The sequence below is a fragment of the Arachis duranensis genome, chromosome 6 (genome assembly GCF_000817695.3).
Source record: "Arachis duranensis cultivar V14167 chromosome 6, aradu.V14167.gnm2.J7QH, whole genome shotgun sequence".
NCBI lineage: Eukaryota > Viridiplantae > Streptophyta > Magnoliopsida > Fabales > Fabaceae > Arachis > Arachis duranensis.
The window spans coordinates 109,106,467-109,123,961 of record NC_029777.3 but is presented as its reverse complement, the minus strand read 5'-3'; the positions used below and the strand labels follow the sequence as shown (position 1 = coordinate 109,123,961).

Here is a 17,495-nt window from a genome sequence, read left to right as displayed (position 1 = left end):
ACAGCTTTCATTACTCAATTTTTCATTTTCTTCGATTATTTTGCTTTCCTAATGAAAGGATTCAGTTTTAGCTTTAAAGCGACGAATTCAAAACTGAATTTACAATACAAGAAGGAAAAAAAAGCCTAAAAATTAAATTGAATGACAATTGAGAGGCAAATAATCTCAACATATAAAATCGACAAGTCCTATATTACGAACAATTTGTAAGCATAACCAAACCTGCTTATATAATTCTTTTATTTTAATATTCAATACCACATGGCCTCTTATAAAGTATACATTAAGCCATATACTTGAATCATTTTACCTTAATGTATCTTACCATTTCATATACTAACCTTGAATACACTATATTTAGTTGTATATTATTAATTCGTATTTTATTGTTGATTGACCTTTCTTAAGTATATATGGTAGTATTTTTTCTATTATACATTTATGCGTCGAAGTCTTGTATACAAGATAATACAATCATGATGATAAAAAAGGTCATGCGGATTATAACTCGACAATTTACGCTTTCTAATGACCACTCGACACCAAAATCAATATACAAAGACTAGTCTAACAGGTGTATCACAACATAGCTTAAGACGATAATACGATAATGTGTTATGAGAAAGTATAGGGAGCCAATGGCCTAAGCGTACAATGTGGACAATGGAGGTTTAGGAAGTATTAGAGATATGACCATTAGTGTTACATTGTCCTGTCAAGTTACGCTTTTGGAATGGGTGGGTTCATGACATGGTATTAGAGTTCTAGATCCGAAAGGTCAAGGGTTCGATTTTTGGTGAACTCCAAAATCAACTTAAATTTTTGGGATGAGTGATTTTATGACATAAGATGTTTATTATCCTGATATCCAAATGGTTATTCTGGATAGTATGGGTGATGTTCATTTTATTCATAGACCAAAGATTTAGCCCATTGTACACATTGTATGATTAGGCCATTGGCTCCCTAACACTACCCATGTGTTATTTCTTCTTTAATGAAATATCTTTACTCTCTTACTTTTAATTTTTTTAACATTTTCATCATTCCTAATTGATCTATAAGTCATCTCACACATGATAAACAAAAACTGTACCCCCTGTAAAGCACGTTACTGATTATATATCACCAATTTTTTTCATACCAAAACAATTCAGATGGTCAAATTCCAAAAGCAAATTATAAATCCATTGACATTGAATCAATCGCTCAAACTTATCTAAAAGTATATCCAAATCCATTATTCAAATTCAGCTCTCCTTATTGAATTATAATTTGGTTTTCTATTGTCTGAAGATACTATCCACTAACAAATATCTAAAATCAACTATTGACCCAATAATCAATTAGCAACAATATTCAAACCGCAACAAGTGGCTTAATCAACTAATTAAAACCGACCTATACTTCAATTCAAAGCTAGTAAGTTATCTATCAATTCAAACAAACCAACATTGATCTATAAGTCGAACTCATTTCAAACAATCCGACACTTATGAGTTAGAATAATTTCAAGCAAACTGATTTATAAGTTAGTACAACTCCAAATATCAGCACCGTCTATGCTATGTCCAATTTTAAACCGGTCTATTATATCAGTTCACCAATTTTCCAAACAACTCAGTAACAACCAACCATATTCATTTGACCTATCAATAACAGTCCTCGTTGATTACTACTAGTCATGCCTTTTCAATTTTATAATTTCAAGAACAACACATATCACTCAACCTATCTTGTATAATTATTTATTAAAATAAATTTATAGTCGAAACAAATCCAATCATATTTTCATCTTTAAAGTTTGATTCAATCCAAACAACCCACACTTATACGTCGGAATAATAACTCCAAACGAATTTTGCATCTATAAGTCGAAATCAATCAAAATCAAGCCGATGCATACCAAGAACTTTTTTCAAAAAAATATTTTATTTTCCATGCTATCAGATTAAATTTGGGGGCTTATCCTTATTATTTAACCATTATTCCTAATCATTCTCACATTTCTTTTACTTTACTATTCACGTACACCAAATTTCAAGCATGAGTATCAGTTTTTAACATACAACAAGTTGAATTTGGGAATACTACTATTACTATCATTATTCTAAACTATGGTTACAGTCATTATTTTGAGCTATATTTATCATTTCGATTTATAACATTACAGATATTCATAAACTCAACCCATCGTATCACCACAAAAATACAACAGGTTAAGTTTGGGAACTATGATCTGTTGACTACAAATAAAACTATAAATCAAAATCTACTTAAAACTAAATAAACATATGTTATATCAGAAGTACTTAGAATACATATTTTACCCTCTTAACAGATTTATCCTATAAAATTAAATTAAAACTAGATATAATTTCAAACAATTTTCTTATAAAAAAAATGACTGACATCTATAAAATTAAATTAAAACTAGATATAACTTCAAACAAATTTCTTATCAAAGAAAAATGAGTGACATCCTAACTAAATAAGTGAATAAGATCACATTAAATTAAAGCTCAATATTTTCGATATGATGATTCCTATTATTATTTTAGTAATTATATTTTATGAAATCAGTAATGCTTCAAGGATATTTCTATTTAGAACTTGATAAGACTTTGCATAGATTCGGAAATTTGAAGCGATTAGGTATGATATCTATTAGTTGTCAGAGATTTCAAATTTATATAATAAGGTTTACATATTTGTACAGAAAGAGTCTTACACTATTTTTTAAACTTACTTGCATGTAACCCTTTGATATATAATTAAAATTAAAAGAATTATTTATAAACTTATATTAAAGGTTTATTGTACTTATTTTTCTTTCAAATAATTCTTGTAACTTTCAAACTTTTTAGATAGAGTACAATAAATATTTTTTTTGTGCAATAATAAATGCAAATTTAAATCCTTCAAATAAGTCCATAACAAAAAAGGAATATTAAATCATATAAAATTTTCAATGTAATAACGATCTAATTGTTTTACATTTTACAATCTTTACTAATTATAAAAAAACCAATAAGAATACAATGTTTTGTTTTTCACTTTTCTTTTCGCTAGATAGAAATAGAAAAATATTTTGTTTTAATAAACTTTAATACATTTTAGACACCAGAAAAAAGGTTAAATACAACTTTTTACGTGTAGAAATAATTCAGCTAAATTTTTTTAGTTCTGGAAATCTAAAATGTGTTATACCTAGTTATGGAGAAATGGCGTATTTTTTATAGATATATAGAGATAAATTTTTTAAAATTAAAATTCACAAATAAAAAACTCATGTATTTAAGATATAAAATCTAGGATCCGATTTGTGGTAAAAAAAAAAAAACGAAATCTCAAGTTTATGGGTAGAAATAATCTTTTTTCGTTGTAAAATAAATTAGAGAGTTTGAAAAATTTAACCTTTAGATTTGGGATATAAAAAATATACCAAATTTTCATATTGTTATAAAATATCACTGAAACCACAACAATACAATAAAAAAGCAAGGAATTCAAGTCAGAAAGCAACCGGCATAGGTTGAAAATTTCACTGTGTAGTGTGTATCCATTCCTAAAACTGACACTTCTTTTTAGTGGCAAGAATTTTATTTGATTCTTTATTCTAGCACCTTTTTTTCTTAATTTTATTTTTTCAGAAATTTGTTGAAGAGTTTAACTGTTGTGATATGAACAAATTCTTATATTGGTAAGAATTTTAATCCAAAATTCCAAATTGTCATTTTATTTAGACTTTTGTATTTATACTTTAAGTCAGTAAGTAATGCATCAATTTTCTTTTAATTTATTAAGGGCCTGAGGCCCCTTTTTCAATTAAAAAAGATTTATACAAAAATAGTTTATATATTGATAATATGTATAAGTTGAATCCTTCATGTAGTTACTATAACTATTATTAAATTATTCAATTAATAAAAATTCCATATTTGTTTTTTAAAAAAAGGTAAAATCAATCACATAAGATGAGATTTAGGTACGCATGAGATTTGTATAAAAGAAAAAGTAAAAGGATAAATACGTTTTTATCTATTTTTATCATGGATGCATAGAATCTTACCGAAAATAAATTAAATTAGATATTCTTTAATTAAAAAAACATAAATCTAATATTTTTTTGTTTTCATAAATAAAATTAAAATTTCTAGCTTAATTTTATTTTGAAAATTACTAAAGTGTCCACACCAAAAATAGATAGAGATCTATCTAAATATCTATATATCTATCTCTTACTAGGAAAAAAGAAAAAAGAGAAGATATAGATGGATGTTGCATAAGAATTTGAAAGAGAAAAAAAAAAAAAGCAGAAGCAATAGGAGGGTAAGTCCCAAAAGGGAGGGTTAGGAAGAATGAGATTATTGACCAAAAGATATGAATGACTGAAATGATGCAAGAGAGGACGTGTGTAAGTTCCTGAAAACACGAGGCAGCCACCTTCATTTGTTGGCTTTCTTGGAAGCCACAACAACAACAACAAAACCCACAACACAACTCTAACTTGATGTGATTAATTTAAATAATAAACCCACTTTTTGGGGCATCATTCATCATGGCTTTTGAAATTTCTCATTACCTAAGAATATGACAATTACATTGGTTGAGACTTAGTGCAACTAGCATATTCATTCACATTCATTTTTCATTTTTCATTTTCGGCTTCGCTAATAAGGCGTGTTATTTTCTCTATACTAAAATTGGATGTCTATTAACTACCAACTCAACTTAAGGATAAAGAGTTAATATTCAAGTACAAATTCATACCTAAATTTAAGAATGATAAAATGAAGTAAAACTTTATCTATATTATTCTTTGATACATCGTTAGACATACGCTTTCTTTTTTTTAATATAAAAAATATACACACAAATAATGCATTTAGTAATTTTTTTTCTCTAAAATACGTATCCGCACTAAGTGCTAGATATATTTCTCATGCAACCAGCGTTTTTGTACTATTTAGTTTGTTGCATGTATTTATTGGATGAAAAAAAGGGTAGAAGGTCATGGTAATTCCTACATTTTAAGTGTGGATTGGACTTATGAGCTACTTTAGAGGATTGGCATCATCAAAGTGGAATGAAAGGCAAGGCATCACAACCTCACATCAAAACTGTCCTACACCCATAAAATAGTATGTCCCTTCCAAATTTATGAATTTTGGTCTAACTTGAAAAGTGATCAATTAAGAGTAATTAATTGCTCCCGGATGATTTCACAAAATTCACATTAATTGTTCTCTTATTATGATTCAGTTGAAATTTTTTTTTTGGATTAATTCGGGCCAGCCCATATATTTTTGCTTATGAAACTCTGGGTGCTGCCAAACTTGGCAGGCCCACCCTCCCTTCCATGCGTAGAGCAAAAGAAAAATGAGAATAACGGCTGAAAAAAACGTATCAATACTTGTTCCAAATTCAAAGTAACCTCAATAATTTACCACTTTCTATGTAGTTAGTGGAGATATCTCTTTATGAATTCTTTTTTTTTGTTTAAAGAAAAAGAAAAAAAGGGCAAAAATAAAGACACATATATCTCTAAATAAATTTACAAACGAACGGATTCAATGAAAGGTGAATTTTCTTGACAACAATGAATGATATTGATACTTCAAGTTAAAGCATATAATACTTCAAGATGTGAGCAGTAACTGCATATTTCAAAACACAACAAAGACAACTGTAACGTTCAGGGTATTATGATTGGTCTCGTGACACTAATAAATACTATGATGTCTCTTTTTTGGCTGCTTAGGTAACTAGCTTTCAGCACATCTCACTAGCACATGCAAAATAAACTGGGACTCGAATCAATCCAAATACACCATAATCATAGCACACATGTATCAATAAATTCGACATTACTTATGTGAAAAAATAAGCATAAAACTAGTGCCACATCCACACATGCAAAGGTGTATTCTTAAAGCAGAGCAACAACATATTTGGTTGGAAAAAGAATGACTAAATATGCAATATATAGTTCCATGAAAAAAGTATAATATAATCATCATCATAAGCAATCCCTGATTTAACCGCTTAAAAAAAAAAAAATCCACAATATGGAATTTATCATATTTGCTCCTTGAACAATATAAGCTATGAAGATGAAAGGAGAGGAGACTACTGGGAATATGCTTTGCTAATGGGTAGATGGAAAATTCTAACAACTCCAAACCCTAGTAAAAGATAAATATTAAATATGCTGCCAAAATCAAGGGATCAATGCCAGCATGAGGAACTAACGTCAGGTTTGCCATACTTGAAGTAAATTGCATATTGCAATCACCATGCCAATAAACTAACTCCTAACTCTATTCCTCTGGAGCCAGTTGCATAACTTGCCTTTCAGTAGGCAAAGTTGAAAATCTGCATGCCCAAAACCAATATCTACTAAATATCCTCCGGTATGGCTCAAGACTTTAACGTACTCTGAAATGTCATCAAAGTAACTACCTTATTTTGTGAAGCGATCACCCTGTGATGTTTTCCTTCACCTGATCTGACAATATGATCTTCATATGACAGCCAAAGGTTTACCTGATATCGTAAATATTTCTCCGACGTTGTGAATGTTTATCCACTTTGATGGGATATTTACCCATTCGGAACTAATGAGTTTCAGGGGAATACTCCTGAGAGCAGGATTAATATTGAAATCTTTCTCAAAGCCATCCAATTCATGTAAGATCATTCAACTCTATGAAGTCTTCCTCCGTGATGGAAAGTAATTGTTGTTGAGATGAAATTGCTTCAATGAACATTGTACTACCGCTGGGGAGTAAAGGAAGCCTTTCCTGATTATCATCAATAACACACAAAAGGGTTTAATGTTTTTAGCAATAATTTCCTTTCTACCGCATAATAACTAGATATTAATTTTGATGCACTGTGAGTTTAAAAGAAAACTTTACATTATCATCCAATCATATATATTTATTTGCTAGATTTTTAATGTAGTGATTAGTGAGTAGTTGAGTCAAACATTTGTGTTCATGTAACAATATATGACTGGATGCTTATGTAGAACTTTTCTACACTAATAGTGCATCAAAATTAAATTCTATTACCAATTACAAAATGAAAAGAACAGGTTCACTGGCAAAAGAGCATGCTAAAGCGAAAGTCTGCTGGAAAGCAAGCTGGATGGAAGGACATATTACTGCTAAATTTACTTATAGCGGTTTCTACTGACCAGTAATATGTTTTCCCATTCAGAAGAAAGCATAACATATTTAATCAAATATTAATAATGATATTAGCAGGGAAAAAAAGGGGCACGCAACCAATAACATATGAATGAGTTCTCAAATCTAGCAAATCTAAAAAGGGGGAAGGTAATTGTAAAGAAGATAGAAACGCTAAATGACTCCCCGACACTGATAGCCCCATTTCTGACTACACTTTTCAGATTATTGCTGACGTAGAAGTTTGCAATTGATAGCTGCATAACAAAAATAACCCCAATTATAGTACTTGAACTATTCAGTTTTAACCCAAAAAAGAAAAAAAATACCAATAAAATCTTGATAGCAGTAAGCAAAATACACATCTAGCATGAATGGATAAAAAAGAAAGAAATAAAACGAAAGGAAAAAAGTAAAAGAAAACAACAATGGTTTCTCACTAAATCATGGATTTGTATGTGTTGTCATTATTTGATAAACCCTTATTTGATGTTTCCATTATTTTATTCACAAAAATCTTTAAAATCGGAAAAAAAAAAACAGAGAAAATAAATACAGTAAATGAAAATAGAAACCAAACCAGCTCTAAATATTTCAGATCAATCAAAGGTAGATAGGGTACCTGCTGACTGCCCTGAGGAGCCGCCAAACATCGTAAAGCATCTATGTCATGTGCATTCTTAACTTGATTATCGCTGTTTCCACCAGCACATATTTCATTGTTGTGGTCAATGGAGATATCATCACATACTTTAGCTTCAACGGCATCCAATTTAACATGTTCATCATGCTGAATACCAATATGGCGCACTGCTGATACACTCTCTTCTGCACAACAACTCAGGCCGATGTCTGATGCACTATTCTTATAACGAGGCTTACTAAATACCCGGCAAAGAACAAAAGAGGCCTACACGTGAAATTTTCAATAGAAAGGGAATAAATAGATAAAACATGAATCTTTAAAATACTATAATGAAAGAACAGAATACTAGATAACAAGGGCAGAGTAAATGAGGATGCCAAGGCAGAGTGGTTACTTCGTAAGTGTTATGAATTTACTATATTTGGTAGTGAAGAAACCCTCCAACGAGTCACCCAAGAGATTAAAATCTTTTGTGAATTCATGGTTTAGCAAATTCAAATGGTAAGAAAAAATCTGGAGTAATATAAAGTTACAAATACCAAAATGTTAAAATAGTTTAAGTATATAAACTTTCTTCAAAATTGTTCCAAATAAAAAAAGGCTTTCATCAAACTCTTTTAAGAGTTGAAACATGGTAGGCAAAACCGTGCCAAATCATATATCAGAAGTTCGGAATCAGCTGCAAATTACGAACATCCAAATTATCCAAGAGTATCACAATCTTCATTACAACAAAGAATATCCACAATTAACTGCTGCACTGTCCAACTCAAGTAGAAGAAATAAAGGAGTATCCAACACAGAACTCACAAGCATAAAATCAACAACACAGCATTTGAATGGATATTTAAAAACATCCCAACTAACAAGTAACAAAATATATTTCCATTGCGAAGAAAACCTCGCTTCTCTATGTAATATTAGCCTGATAAATCAGACAATGTCACAGTACATCACTCGACATTAACCATATATACCAATAAACCTTATGTATATATATAGAAAAACTATGAACATCTAAATTATTTCATGTAGTTTCCTCTTTCTCCCATTATTTCCCACTTCCGTGCTAGAATCTACACTAATTGGATTCATCCGGTTATTCGACACAAAACCAACTACAGCAAAATTCCACCATCTCTAATCAAATGGGTACTGTGTCCCCACCCCAACGTGTTTAGTGCATGAACTCAACCAACACATGACTTTCTAAGTAACAAAATTACTTTCCTATTGAAATCACCAATATTTGAATTCTGCCGAAACTAACCAATCTGATTAAGATTACTAAACCTCTCGTATAGCAATTTCTCTTCAATCTTAAACTAAACTCTAAATCCTAAACCCCAAAGGATTATCAAACAACGCAACAAACCAGAAACTTTAACGAAACAATATAGATAACAATCAAAAGCGTTCTGATTTCCGAAATTCGTACCATAACATGATCAACCAATGCGTATTCATACAAAACCCAATCCGTCCTGGCACCGTTCTTCGCCGAATCACCCATATAGAAAACGAACCTTGTCCTCGTTCCCAAAACCACGTTCTCCCCAACACCGTTAACATTCGAAACCCTTCCCCTCTTCAACCAGAACCCACTCTTAACCTTCCTCTTCCTCTTCCACCTCTCTCCCCTCGAAACCCTAACGGTGGTGAAACAGTACCAGTGCCTCCTCCTCCCGCCGTAGCCGTACGCAAAGCACGCAAAATCCGGAAGTTCAAAAGGATCGTAATCGTAAAAATCCAGCTCCCGAATCAAATCAGAACCATCGAATCCCAAACCACCGTTACCATTCCAGTTCCCCGTGCCATTTTTGTTGGTGAGGTAGTAACTCAATAGAAGCTCCTCCGAAGGATGGAACCGGCAACCGGGAGGTAGCGTCACGCACCGAGATTGAGAGTGAGAGTGAGGTGGCTCATTTTGTTGTGGTTCTTCTTCTTGTTCCATCGCAGTGCGGAGAATTGAAACTCGAAACGAAGAAGAAGCAATCGAATCATATATAAATAAGAGAGAGTGGGTAAAGTTTGGGGTTTTTTAATCGGGGTTAGGGTTTTTATAAGGGTTTAAGGGGAAAAAACGCGGAAGAGAGAGATTCGTGTTGCGCAAGCTTTCTTCTCACTCGTGTTCCCGCCGGTGAGAATTTGGGTGGGTTTTGGGGGTGGCAAGGTGACGTGGCGTGTTGTGATTGGCTGTGATGACAGATCGGTGGGGTTGTGTGATGTGTGGGGTGATGAGCGGTGGTGCATGGTGCTGTGTGCGGCCGCGACGTACACGGGCGCGGCCTTTTTGAAAAATGAATATTTTTTTTCCTTTTTCGGAGAGAGAAGGTATCAGCTACATTCCACTCCAGGAATCTTGTTGCTGGGTCCCACTTAGTAATACATCGTCCAAACTCCAATTCGAGAATAAACTGTCCCCCAAAGATTCAATTTCTACCTTTCTATATTAACTAGAATTTGAAAATTAACAGTCACCACCCCTAATGCGTGTGATTTTTTGTCCTTCAAAATTACAGGGTAAAAAGAGATTTGATTGATAGTACAAAAGTTGAATGAATTTTAATATGTGTGTAAGATTTGAGTTTACAAATTAAATTATTGCTGTATTAATATATAATTAATTATGTATGTAAAATTCTCTTATAGTGGCAATAATAAAAAAATTCGTAAAATTTAATAAAAATGTGACATCAAATTAATATAGGATGATGCTACAGCCTACGTGGGAAAACTCACCACCGAGGAGAGTCTAATTACCTGTTCCCTTAGCCAATGTCCACAAGATGAAGCCTAGTTCTTGCCCCAAAAAGAGAAGGGTATAAGTGTATAACTGGAAATAGATCCTCTCCATTTTTTTGTCATTGAAGAGAATAAAGTGTAATCTTCCATGTGAAACCAAAAATAAATGAGAGAATGCAATGAAGGGTGAGATCTTTCACTAGTAATTATAAATTATAAATTTAATAGTAACTAATTTTTTACTTTTATCACTTTTTCAATCTCTTAATTTTAGAGATTTTTTCTACATTAAATAGCTTATCAAATCTATTTGAAACAAGTGAAGTGACATTTGTGTAACACTCCAAATCACCCGCTAACACGATATTGTCCGCTATAGCACACAAGGCCTCACGGTTTTGCCTTTGACGATAGGGATGATAGCCGAAACCCCTCCCCAATCGACGTGGGACCTTACAATTTGTACCCACACTAAATTCTCTTTATGGCCTTCAACTACATCAAGTAGTTTGCAATCTGCATTGCTCATCAACCTATTCTGTTGAAAAAGGACCACAAACCCTGCTTAAGCTGTGCCCTTCCCTATTGCATGTTATTTCAATTCCGAGCTGGTGTATTGTATTGCATTAACGGAGAAACATTGCTTTGTTTTACATAGCCTTAAGAAGCCACAATGTTTCACAGGAAAATGATCAAGACTTTGATCCCATGGACATTCTTCCTCGGGGTCATGTTTTGTTTGTGTAAAATATTTTCCACTTTTATTATTACTCTATTAGGCATCTCTGTCAATTTAATTCATTATTTCTATGACACTCAGGTCATGAGCCCAAAAAAAGTTTTATCGGAAACGAAATTCTTTCTTTCAATAAAGGACGCCTACATTGGATCTATCTCGTGCCTTGAACTGTCAAAATTCACAGTTATCACTGAAATAGAGCGGAGCAATTAATCGGAAACAAAAATTAACACAACACTTTCAAACAATCCAGTACAACTGATATAAATATAAATCCACAAACAAGACAACAAAACTAAATAATCCAGCAAGTTTGCTAATCCTAGAAACAAAAAACTGCAAAGAACATGAAAAGCTTCCTTAGTACTGACCGAAATCACCAATCTAAGACCTTAAAACTGGAACAAAAGCAGATAGTGATGACCAGTGTAGGGTTTATTGCCTAAAGTAAACTGAATTAAAAAAATCTAAGAGACAAGATTCTCATTCAAGGAGAGTGAGGCGAGTTGATCGGCAGGGGTGTTGGCTTGTTGAGAAACATTTCTCAACACATCCATTGCCTCGGCAACTTTTGCCTTGAGAGCATCTGGTGATTCAATCAGGTGTAATACCTCTGGCTGATCCATCTCCAATAGCATGCCTGTAACTTTAGCAGCTGCATCATGCTCCAGCTGGTCCACTAGCGGGTACAAAGCTTCACCAAGCATCTAGGAACATTCATGAGAAATAATTAGTATAACCATAAGAATTGTGCACATGCAACTAAGAATTCCAAACAAATGTGCTAAAGAAGTTGCACTGCTACAGGAAATCGGACTTACAGTCCTCTGCTGTTCGGGAGGAGCATTTGCAAGAGCAGTAGCCAAGGCCTGAATTCCAACTGGCTGCCCTACACCATCGCGGATTGGAAGACCACCTATGTCATAGGGGACTGACAACATTCCTCCGGCAACCCCTGGGAGTGGAACATCTTGCATATTGCGACCCCCAGGAGGGTAACGCATATAGCGTCCCCTTGGAAGCAACTGAGGAAACAAATTGATAGAGAAAAGTAAGTTTTATAAAACAGCAAGCTTGTTTTAGAAAAACTTGTTTAGTTCAGCTAAAGGCATTGGAGCACCACCAGGCCTCATCCCAGGAACAAGTTGCTGCTGGTAGCCAAATCCAGCCTGTATTTATTACAAAAGACCAATGATTAACTGTCATTCCTGAAACTAGAGTTTAAACAAAACACATTTCCTACAGTAATACTACTATCCCCTTGAGCACAACAAAGTGAAGAAACTCGAATACGAATAATTTCGAAGCCAATATTAAATTCCATCTCTACATTAATTCACATTATGAATTTCAACAAAGAAATTTTCTATTACATGATATCAAAAAGGGAATATACAACTTGTAAGGAATTACCTGTGGGGGAATCATGGCTGGGGGTCCTTGCCCGTACATAAATTGCTGCCCTAAACCAGGAGCACCAGGAGGATAAAGTGGCATCCGTGGTGCAACAGAAGGTGTCATCGCAACAGGCCTCATTTGTGAAAATTGTGCCTTCAAGAAATCAAAATTACAGTAATGCAGTGATCAGAAAATAACTGAATTTGGAACACCGTGCCAAATCCAAGCTTAAAGGAAAACACTCGTCACCAAAGCTTGCAACAACTTTTAAGGGGGGATCAATACATACATGAAATGAATCAAATAAATTAAGCATATCTACTGAAGCCATTTAGATCTACATGCACTTTAATTTGATCATATCAGGGATCCTACTGGTCTTTTTGGTCATATTCAAACAACAGATGAACAATTATGTACTACTTTTATTTCCTCACTAACACATCCAAAAATAATTTCTCTTTTATTATACAGACTCAACCATCCAAGCCAACAATCTCATCTATGTGCTCTGAAGATCCAAAACATCAAACTCTCAAGATGACTTTTTCTACAAATTTATCTACCTTTACCAATCTAACAACATTGAAATTAACAAAGAAGTATACAAAATAATCTCCATTTAACGGCCAAAAAAGGAGAATAATAGCATCTCATCAGTGTATTCTTAAAGCATAAAAATAACTACTGATACACTGTTACCTGTAACCTAGCTCTTCTCTCTTCCTTTCTCTGAGCAAGGGCAACGTACAGAGGCTTCCCAGCAATCATTTTACCATTCATCTCCGTAAGCTACAAGTACCAACAGATTTCAAAAGAATTCACCATATGAAAGATACAAAAGAATAACAACAAATAGCTTGATACTTACAGCTCGAGATGCTTCCTCAGGAGTTGAAAATGCAACAAATCCTGATCCTCTACTGATTCCATTTGGATCGCGCATAACCTGCATAAAATACATCAATAAATTCTCGCTGACAACAAGATGGATAACAAAAATTAAGCTTCAAGGAGAACATTTCCTAATGGCACACCTTGCAAGAGGTTATTGAACCAAACTCAGAGAAGAGTTCTCTTAGCTTTTCATCATTGATGGTATCATCCAAGTTCTTGAGATACAAGTTCACACCTTGGTATTTATCAACAGATTCTTTAACAGTTTGCTCAAACCGTCTTCTCAGCTCATTCTCTCGCTCAGATTTTTTCTGGGCTTTTCCAACATACCACTCCTTGTCATCAATTTTCTTTCCATTGAGTGACTCAACAGCTTTGGCAGCATCTTCTGGGTTTTCAAAATTAACAAACCCAAAACACTTTGATCTACCATATGCATCTCTCATTACTACAGCACTAGTGATCGTCCCATACTCTCCAAAAATTTTCTTCAAGTCATCATCTGTCACCGACTCAGACAGGTTTTTCACATACACATTATTGAATGTCGTCTTACCCAAAGCATTATCTCTATCTTGCTTACGTAAGAAATGACCCACGTAGACCTGCTTATCATTGATCAGCATGCCATTTAACTTATCGATTGCATTCTGTGCAGACTCCTCGGTGTCGAATTGAACAAAACCATAGCCTTTTGACTGGCCAGAAGCATCAGTCGCTATTTTGCAAGAAAGAATATGTCCAAAAGAAGAAAAAGTATCATGTAAAGCTTTGTGATCAATTGCTTTATCCAAATTCTGCACATCAAAAATCAGGAAATTATAAGATTCAAAAATAAAATAAGACATAGAAACAATAGATAACCAAAACTTAATTACCGAGCCACAGCTCATTAAGAGGCACTAATTAAGAGAACAGGAAGCTTCACAGTTGAATGATTATGATAACCGCTTACTGTTTACTACCCAAATTTCTTTATTCAATCTTGTTCCTAGATATTTATCCTAGTTTCACACCATCCCCCCTGGTATTCAAATTTGTATATTCAATTACTATTATATTGTATATTTTATACATATACTAATTCCAAGAACATGCAAATGTTTGGTTTTGATTAATTTTCAGAAACTATTTATTTTTCAAAAGAATGATCACTGATTTTCTTTTTTCTAATCAAATAGTCACCTTGATAAAAATGTTTCCAGTCCCACTCTTGCGAATGCTAGGATCCCGATAAGAATACATGATCCTAATGGGCTTGTTGTTCAGTGGAGTGAAATTCAGTACATCTATTGCTCGTGCAGCTGTAAAAAATGAATAAAACAAAAGCGCAAAACAGAAGCTTAGTTACGCCCAAAGCATGTCCAGTAATACGAAATTCAGTATAAATAGTTTTATTTTTTAAAAGATATGACCATGAACTACTGCGTTTATTCCCTTTTGAAGGTGAAAATACATTAACCCAAATATTCTTGCACGTTAAGTCTCTATTCACAAAGCAGCTTCTTTGTCTAAAAAGCTATTAATAAAATACAATTGATGATTTCATATAAACATTCAACTAGCTATTTTTACAGCATCAACGCTAAATAAAACCTACCAATTATCATCACATTTTATTTTGAAATTTACTAAAAAGCAGCAGACCTGTTTTCCCCTTTTAATAACGTGATTAAAAGGCAATTTTTTAACACAATCCAAACACGCTACCTTAAAAAAAAAAACCTACAATCAATTACTGAAAAAAAATATTTTTCACGGCTAACCCAATCACACCAAAGATATTCAACCCGAAAAGCCATATTCGATTAGCGTTTCCAACAAATAAAACAACAAAACGGATTGTGTGTACGAGAGAACTAACCATCCTGAGGGTTACTGTAATTAACGTAACCGTAACCGAGCGATCGGCGAGTGGTCAAATCACTGCAGACACGAACCGAGACCACTTGCCCGACCTGGTTGAACAAATCGTAGAGGTGCCTCTCGTCAACCTCAGGGTCTAGATCCCCGACGTACAACGACGTCGTAACAAACTGGTTCGTCCCATTCGCAGCACCCACCGGCAGTGGCGGCGAAGGAGCGGCTGCGACGCCGTTCTGCGGTGGAGCCGAAACCGCGCTCTGGTGCTGCACCTGAATCTGCGCCATCACCTCAGATCAAACTCGGACAAATCAAAAAATTTAAAAGAATTAATAACTAATAACCCTAACAATTCAAGACTGATTCTCTGTAATAATTTTCTGTTTTTTGGATTTTGGATATGGTAGTAGGGTTGACTAGGGTAAGGATAGGGCCGCCGGATATCGGAACGGAAGCGGTGGCGTAGGGAGATTGACGGCGGCGAAGAAACCGAGTTAGGTTATTGTTTTTTGGGGTTTTTTATTTTTTTTGTTTTTTTTTTTTGGGGGAATTCGGAAAGGTTTGGAAAAGGGGAGGGCAGAGTGAGCTGCACCGCAACTGTAGTACACGTCAGTATGAGTGCGTTATATACTCCTCTGCGGTTTTGCGGGAAAACCCTAACGTTTTTTGCGGGCTTTCTTGTGTGGGCTTTTTATGGGCTTCCATGTTTGCCCATGTTGTTCAACCATGAAAATTTAATGGGCTTTAAATTTTCGGACAGATTTTTATTTTTAAGTTTCATAATATTGTGAGCAAAAAGAATTTAGTTTCCTTGTCTCAATAGATTTGAGATTTTGTAAACCAAAAAAATTTTTTTTTGGTTAATAATTAGTTAATAAAAATTTCAAACACTATATTTTTAGCTAACCAAATATAACAAAAAGAGAAAGAGAGAAAAAGACAAAGTTGGTTGAATAATGGTTAAAATAAAGAATAAGTTAGAGAATTAACTTTTAATTAGTTAATATTAATTTTTTGTTGTAAATTTTTTTATTTGTTATTTTTTGAAGGTTTAAGATGTTAGATTCAGAAAATATATTAATTTAATATTTTTAAATATAATATTTTTATTTATATTTTATCTATTAAATATAATTTTATATTTTTGTTTTAATATCTTGTGTCTCAAACAAACACAATTTAAGCGTGCGGCATGGTTATGCAAGAAACCATAGCATTAAATTCTTCTCCATCCATTGAATTATTATTCTGAAGTCCTCCAAGTGTTGCATCATGAATTTCATGATGAACGTAACTTTTGAATCTGTATACGTATGTTGAATAATATAAAAAGAATTAGCGATATTCAAGCCTTCAAATGTTGACCTTTGACCCACACCCTACAATAACCTTTACCTATTCAAACTTCGCACTATCTCCCATCGTGTTCTTCCCTATTTCTTTTTCTTTATTTCGATCTTATTATAACATATATTTCTTTTTCTCTTTTATATTTTAAGTATATTTTTATATACGTATGCCTATTATATAAATTTATATGTATATCTAATGTATGTAATTATAATGATTAGGTTAATTTTAGTCAAACCAGCTCTATTTCAAAATTTATTATTAGTCAATAAATTATTATATATACAAAATAAAATTTAAATTTCGTTATTTATTTAAGTAAATAAGTTGATTAATTTAAATTAATTAAATTTGAATTATTTAAGTTGTGAAATTTACACACAAATATTGTCACATCAGATAAAAAAATTAATTTTAAATTTTACTATTTAAAATGTGATCTAATAATTAAACTCTAACAACCTCAAAATGCCTAAATTAATAATACCTTGATATGAGAAAACAAAACTAAAACTAAAATGCTTTGTTGAGAAAATGATAGAGAATTAGAGAGGTCAGAGGTGACATGAAATAATGGAGAACATTCCCCATCAAAGAATTTTTCATTTTTGGTACAATTAAAGAAAAAGCAAACAAAAAAGGCTGCTGCCACAAATGATGA

At 33.1% G+C, this 17,495-nt stretch overlaps 2 protein-coding genes across 4 annotated transcripts; both read right to left on the bottom strand.

Moving 5' to 3' along the window:
- Nucleotides 1-5,992: 5,992 nt before the first annotated feature.
- Nucleotides 5,993-10,156, bottom strand: LOC107495754 (NAC domain-containing protein 71). Of its 3 annotated transcripts, XM_052263353.1 has the most exons (4): nt 9,281-10,156; nt 7,819-8,106; nt 7,303-7,453; nt 6,683-6,806 (listed from the first exon to the last, which is right to left on the bottom strand). In XM_052263353.1, coding segments are annotated over exons 1-4 (957 nt in total). In that variant the 5' UTR covers nt 9,797-10,156; the 3' UTR covers nt 6,683-6,804. The 3 variants fall into 3 exon arrangements, with proteins under 3 accessions (XP_015972402.1, XP_015972403.1, XP_052119313.1); XM_016116916.3 differs by having other exon boundaries at nt 5,993-7,453; XM_016116917.3 differs by lacking the exon at nt 7,303-7,453 and having other exon boundaries at nt 5,993-6,806; nt 9,281-10,154.
- A 1,379-nt stretch (nt 10,157-11,535) lies between these two features.
- On the bottom strand, nt 11,536-16,074 carry LOC107495753 (polyadenylate-binding protein 2-like). Its single transcript, XM_016116915.3, is given in 8 exon segments — nt 11,536-12,033; nt 12,148-12,495; nt 12,740-12,877; nt 13,427-13,516; nt 13,596-13,673; nt 13,762-14,418; nt 14,807-14,925; nt 15,486-16,074. Coding segments are annotated over 8 exon segments (1,956 nt in total). The 5' UTR covers nt 15,772-16,074; the 3' UTR covers nt 11,536-11,793.
- Between the last annotated feature and the right edge of the window lie 1,421 nt (nt 16,075-17,495).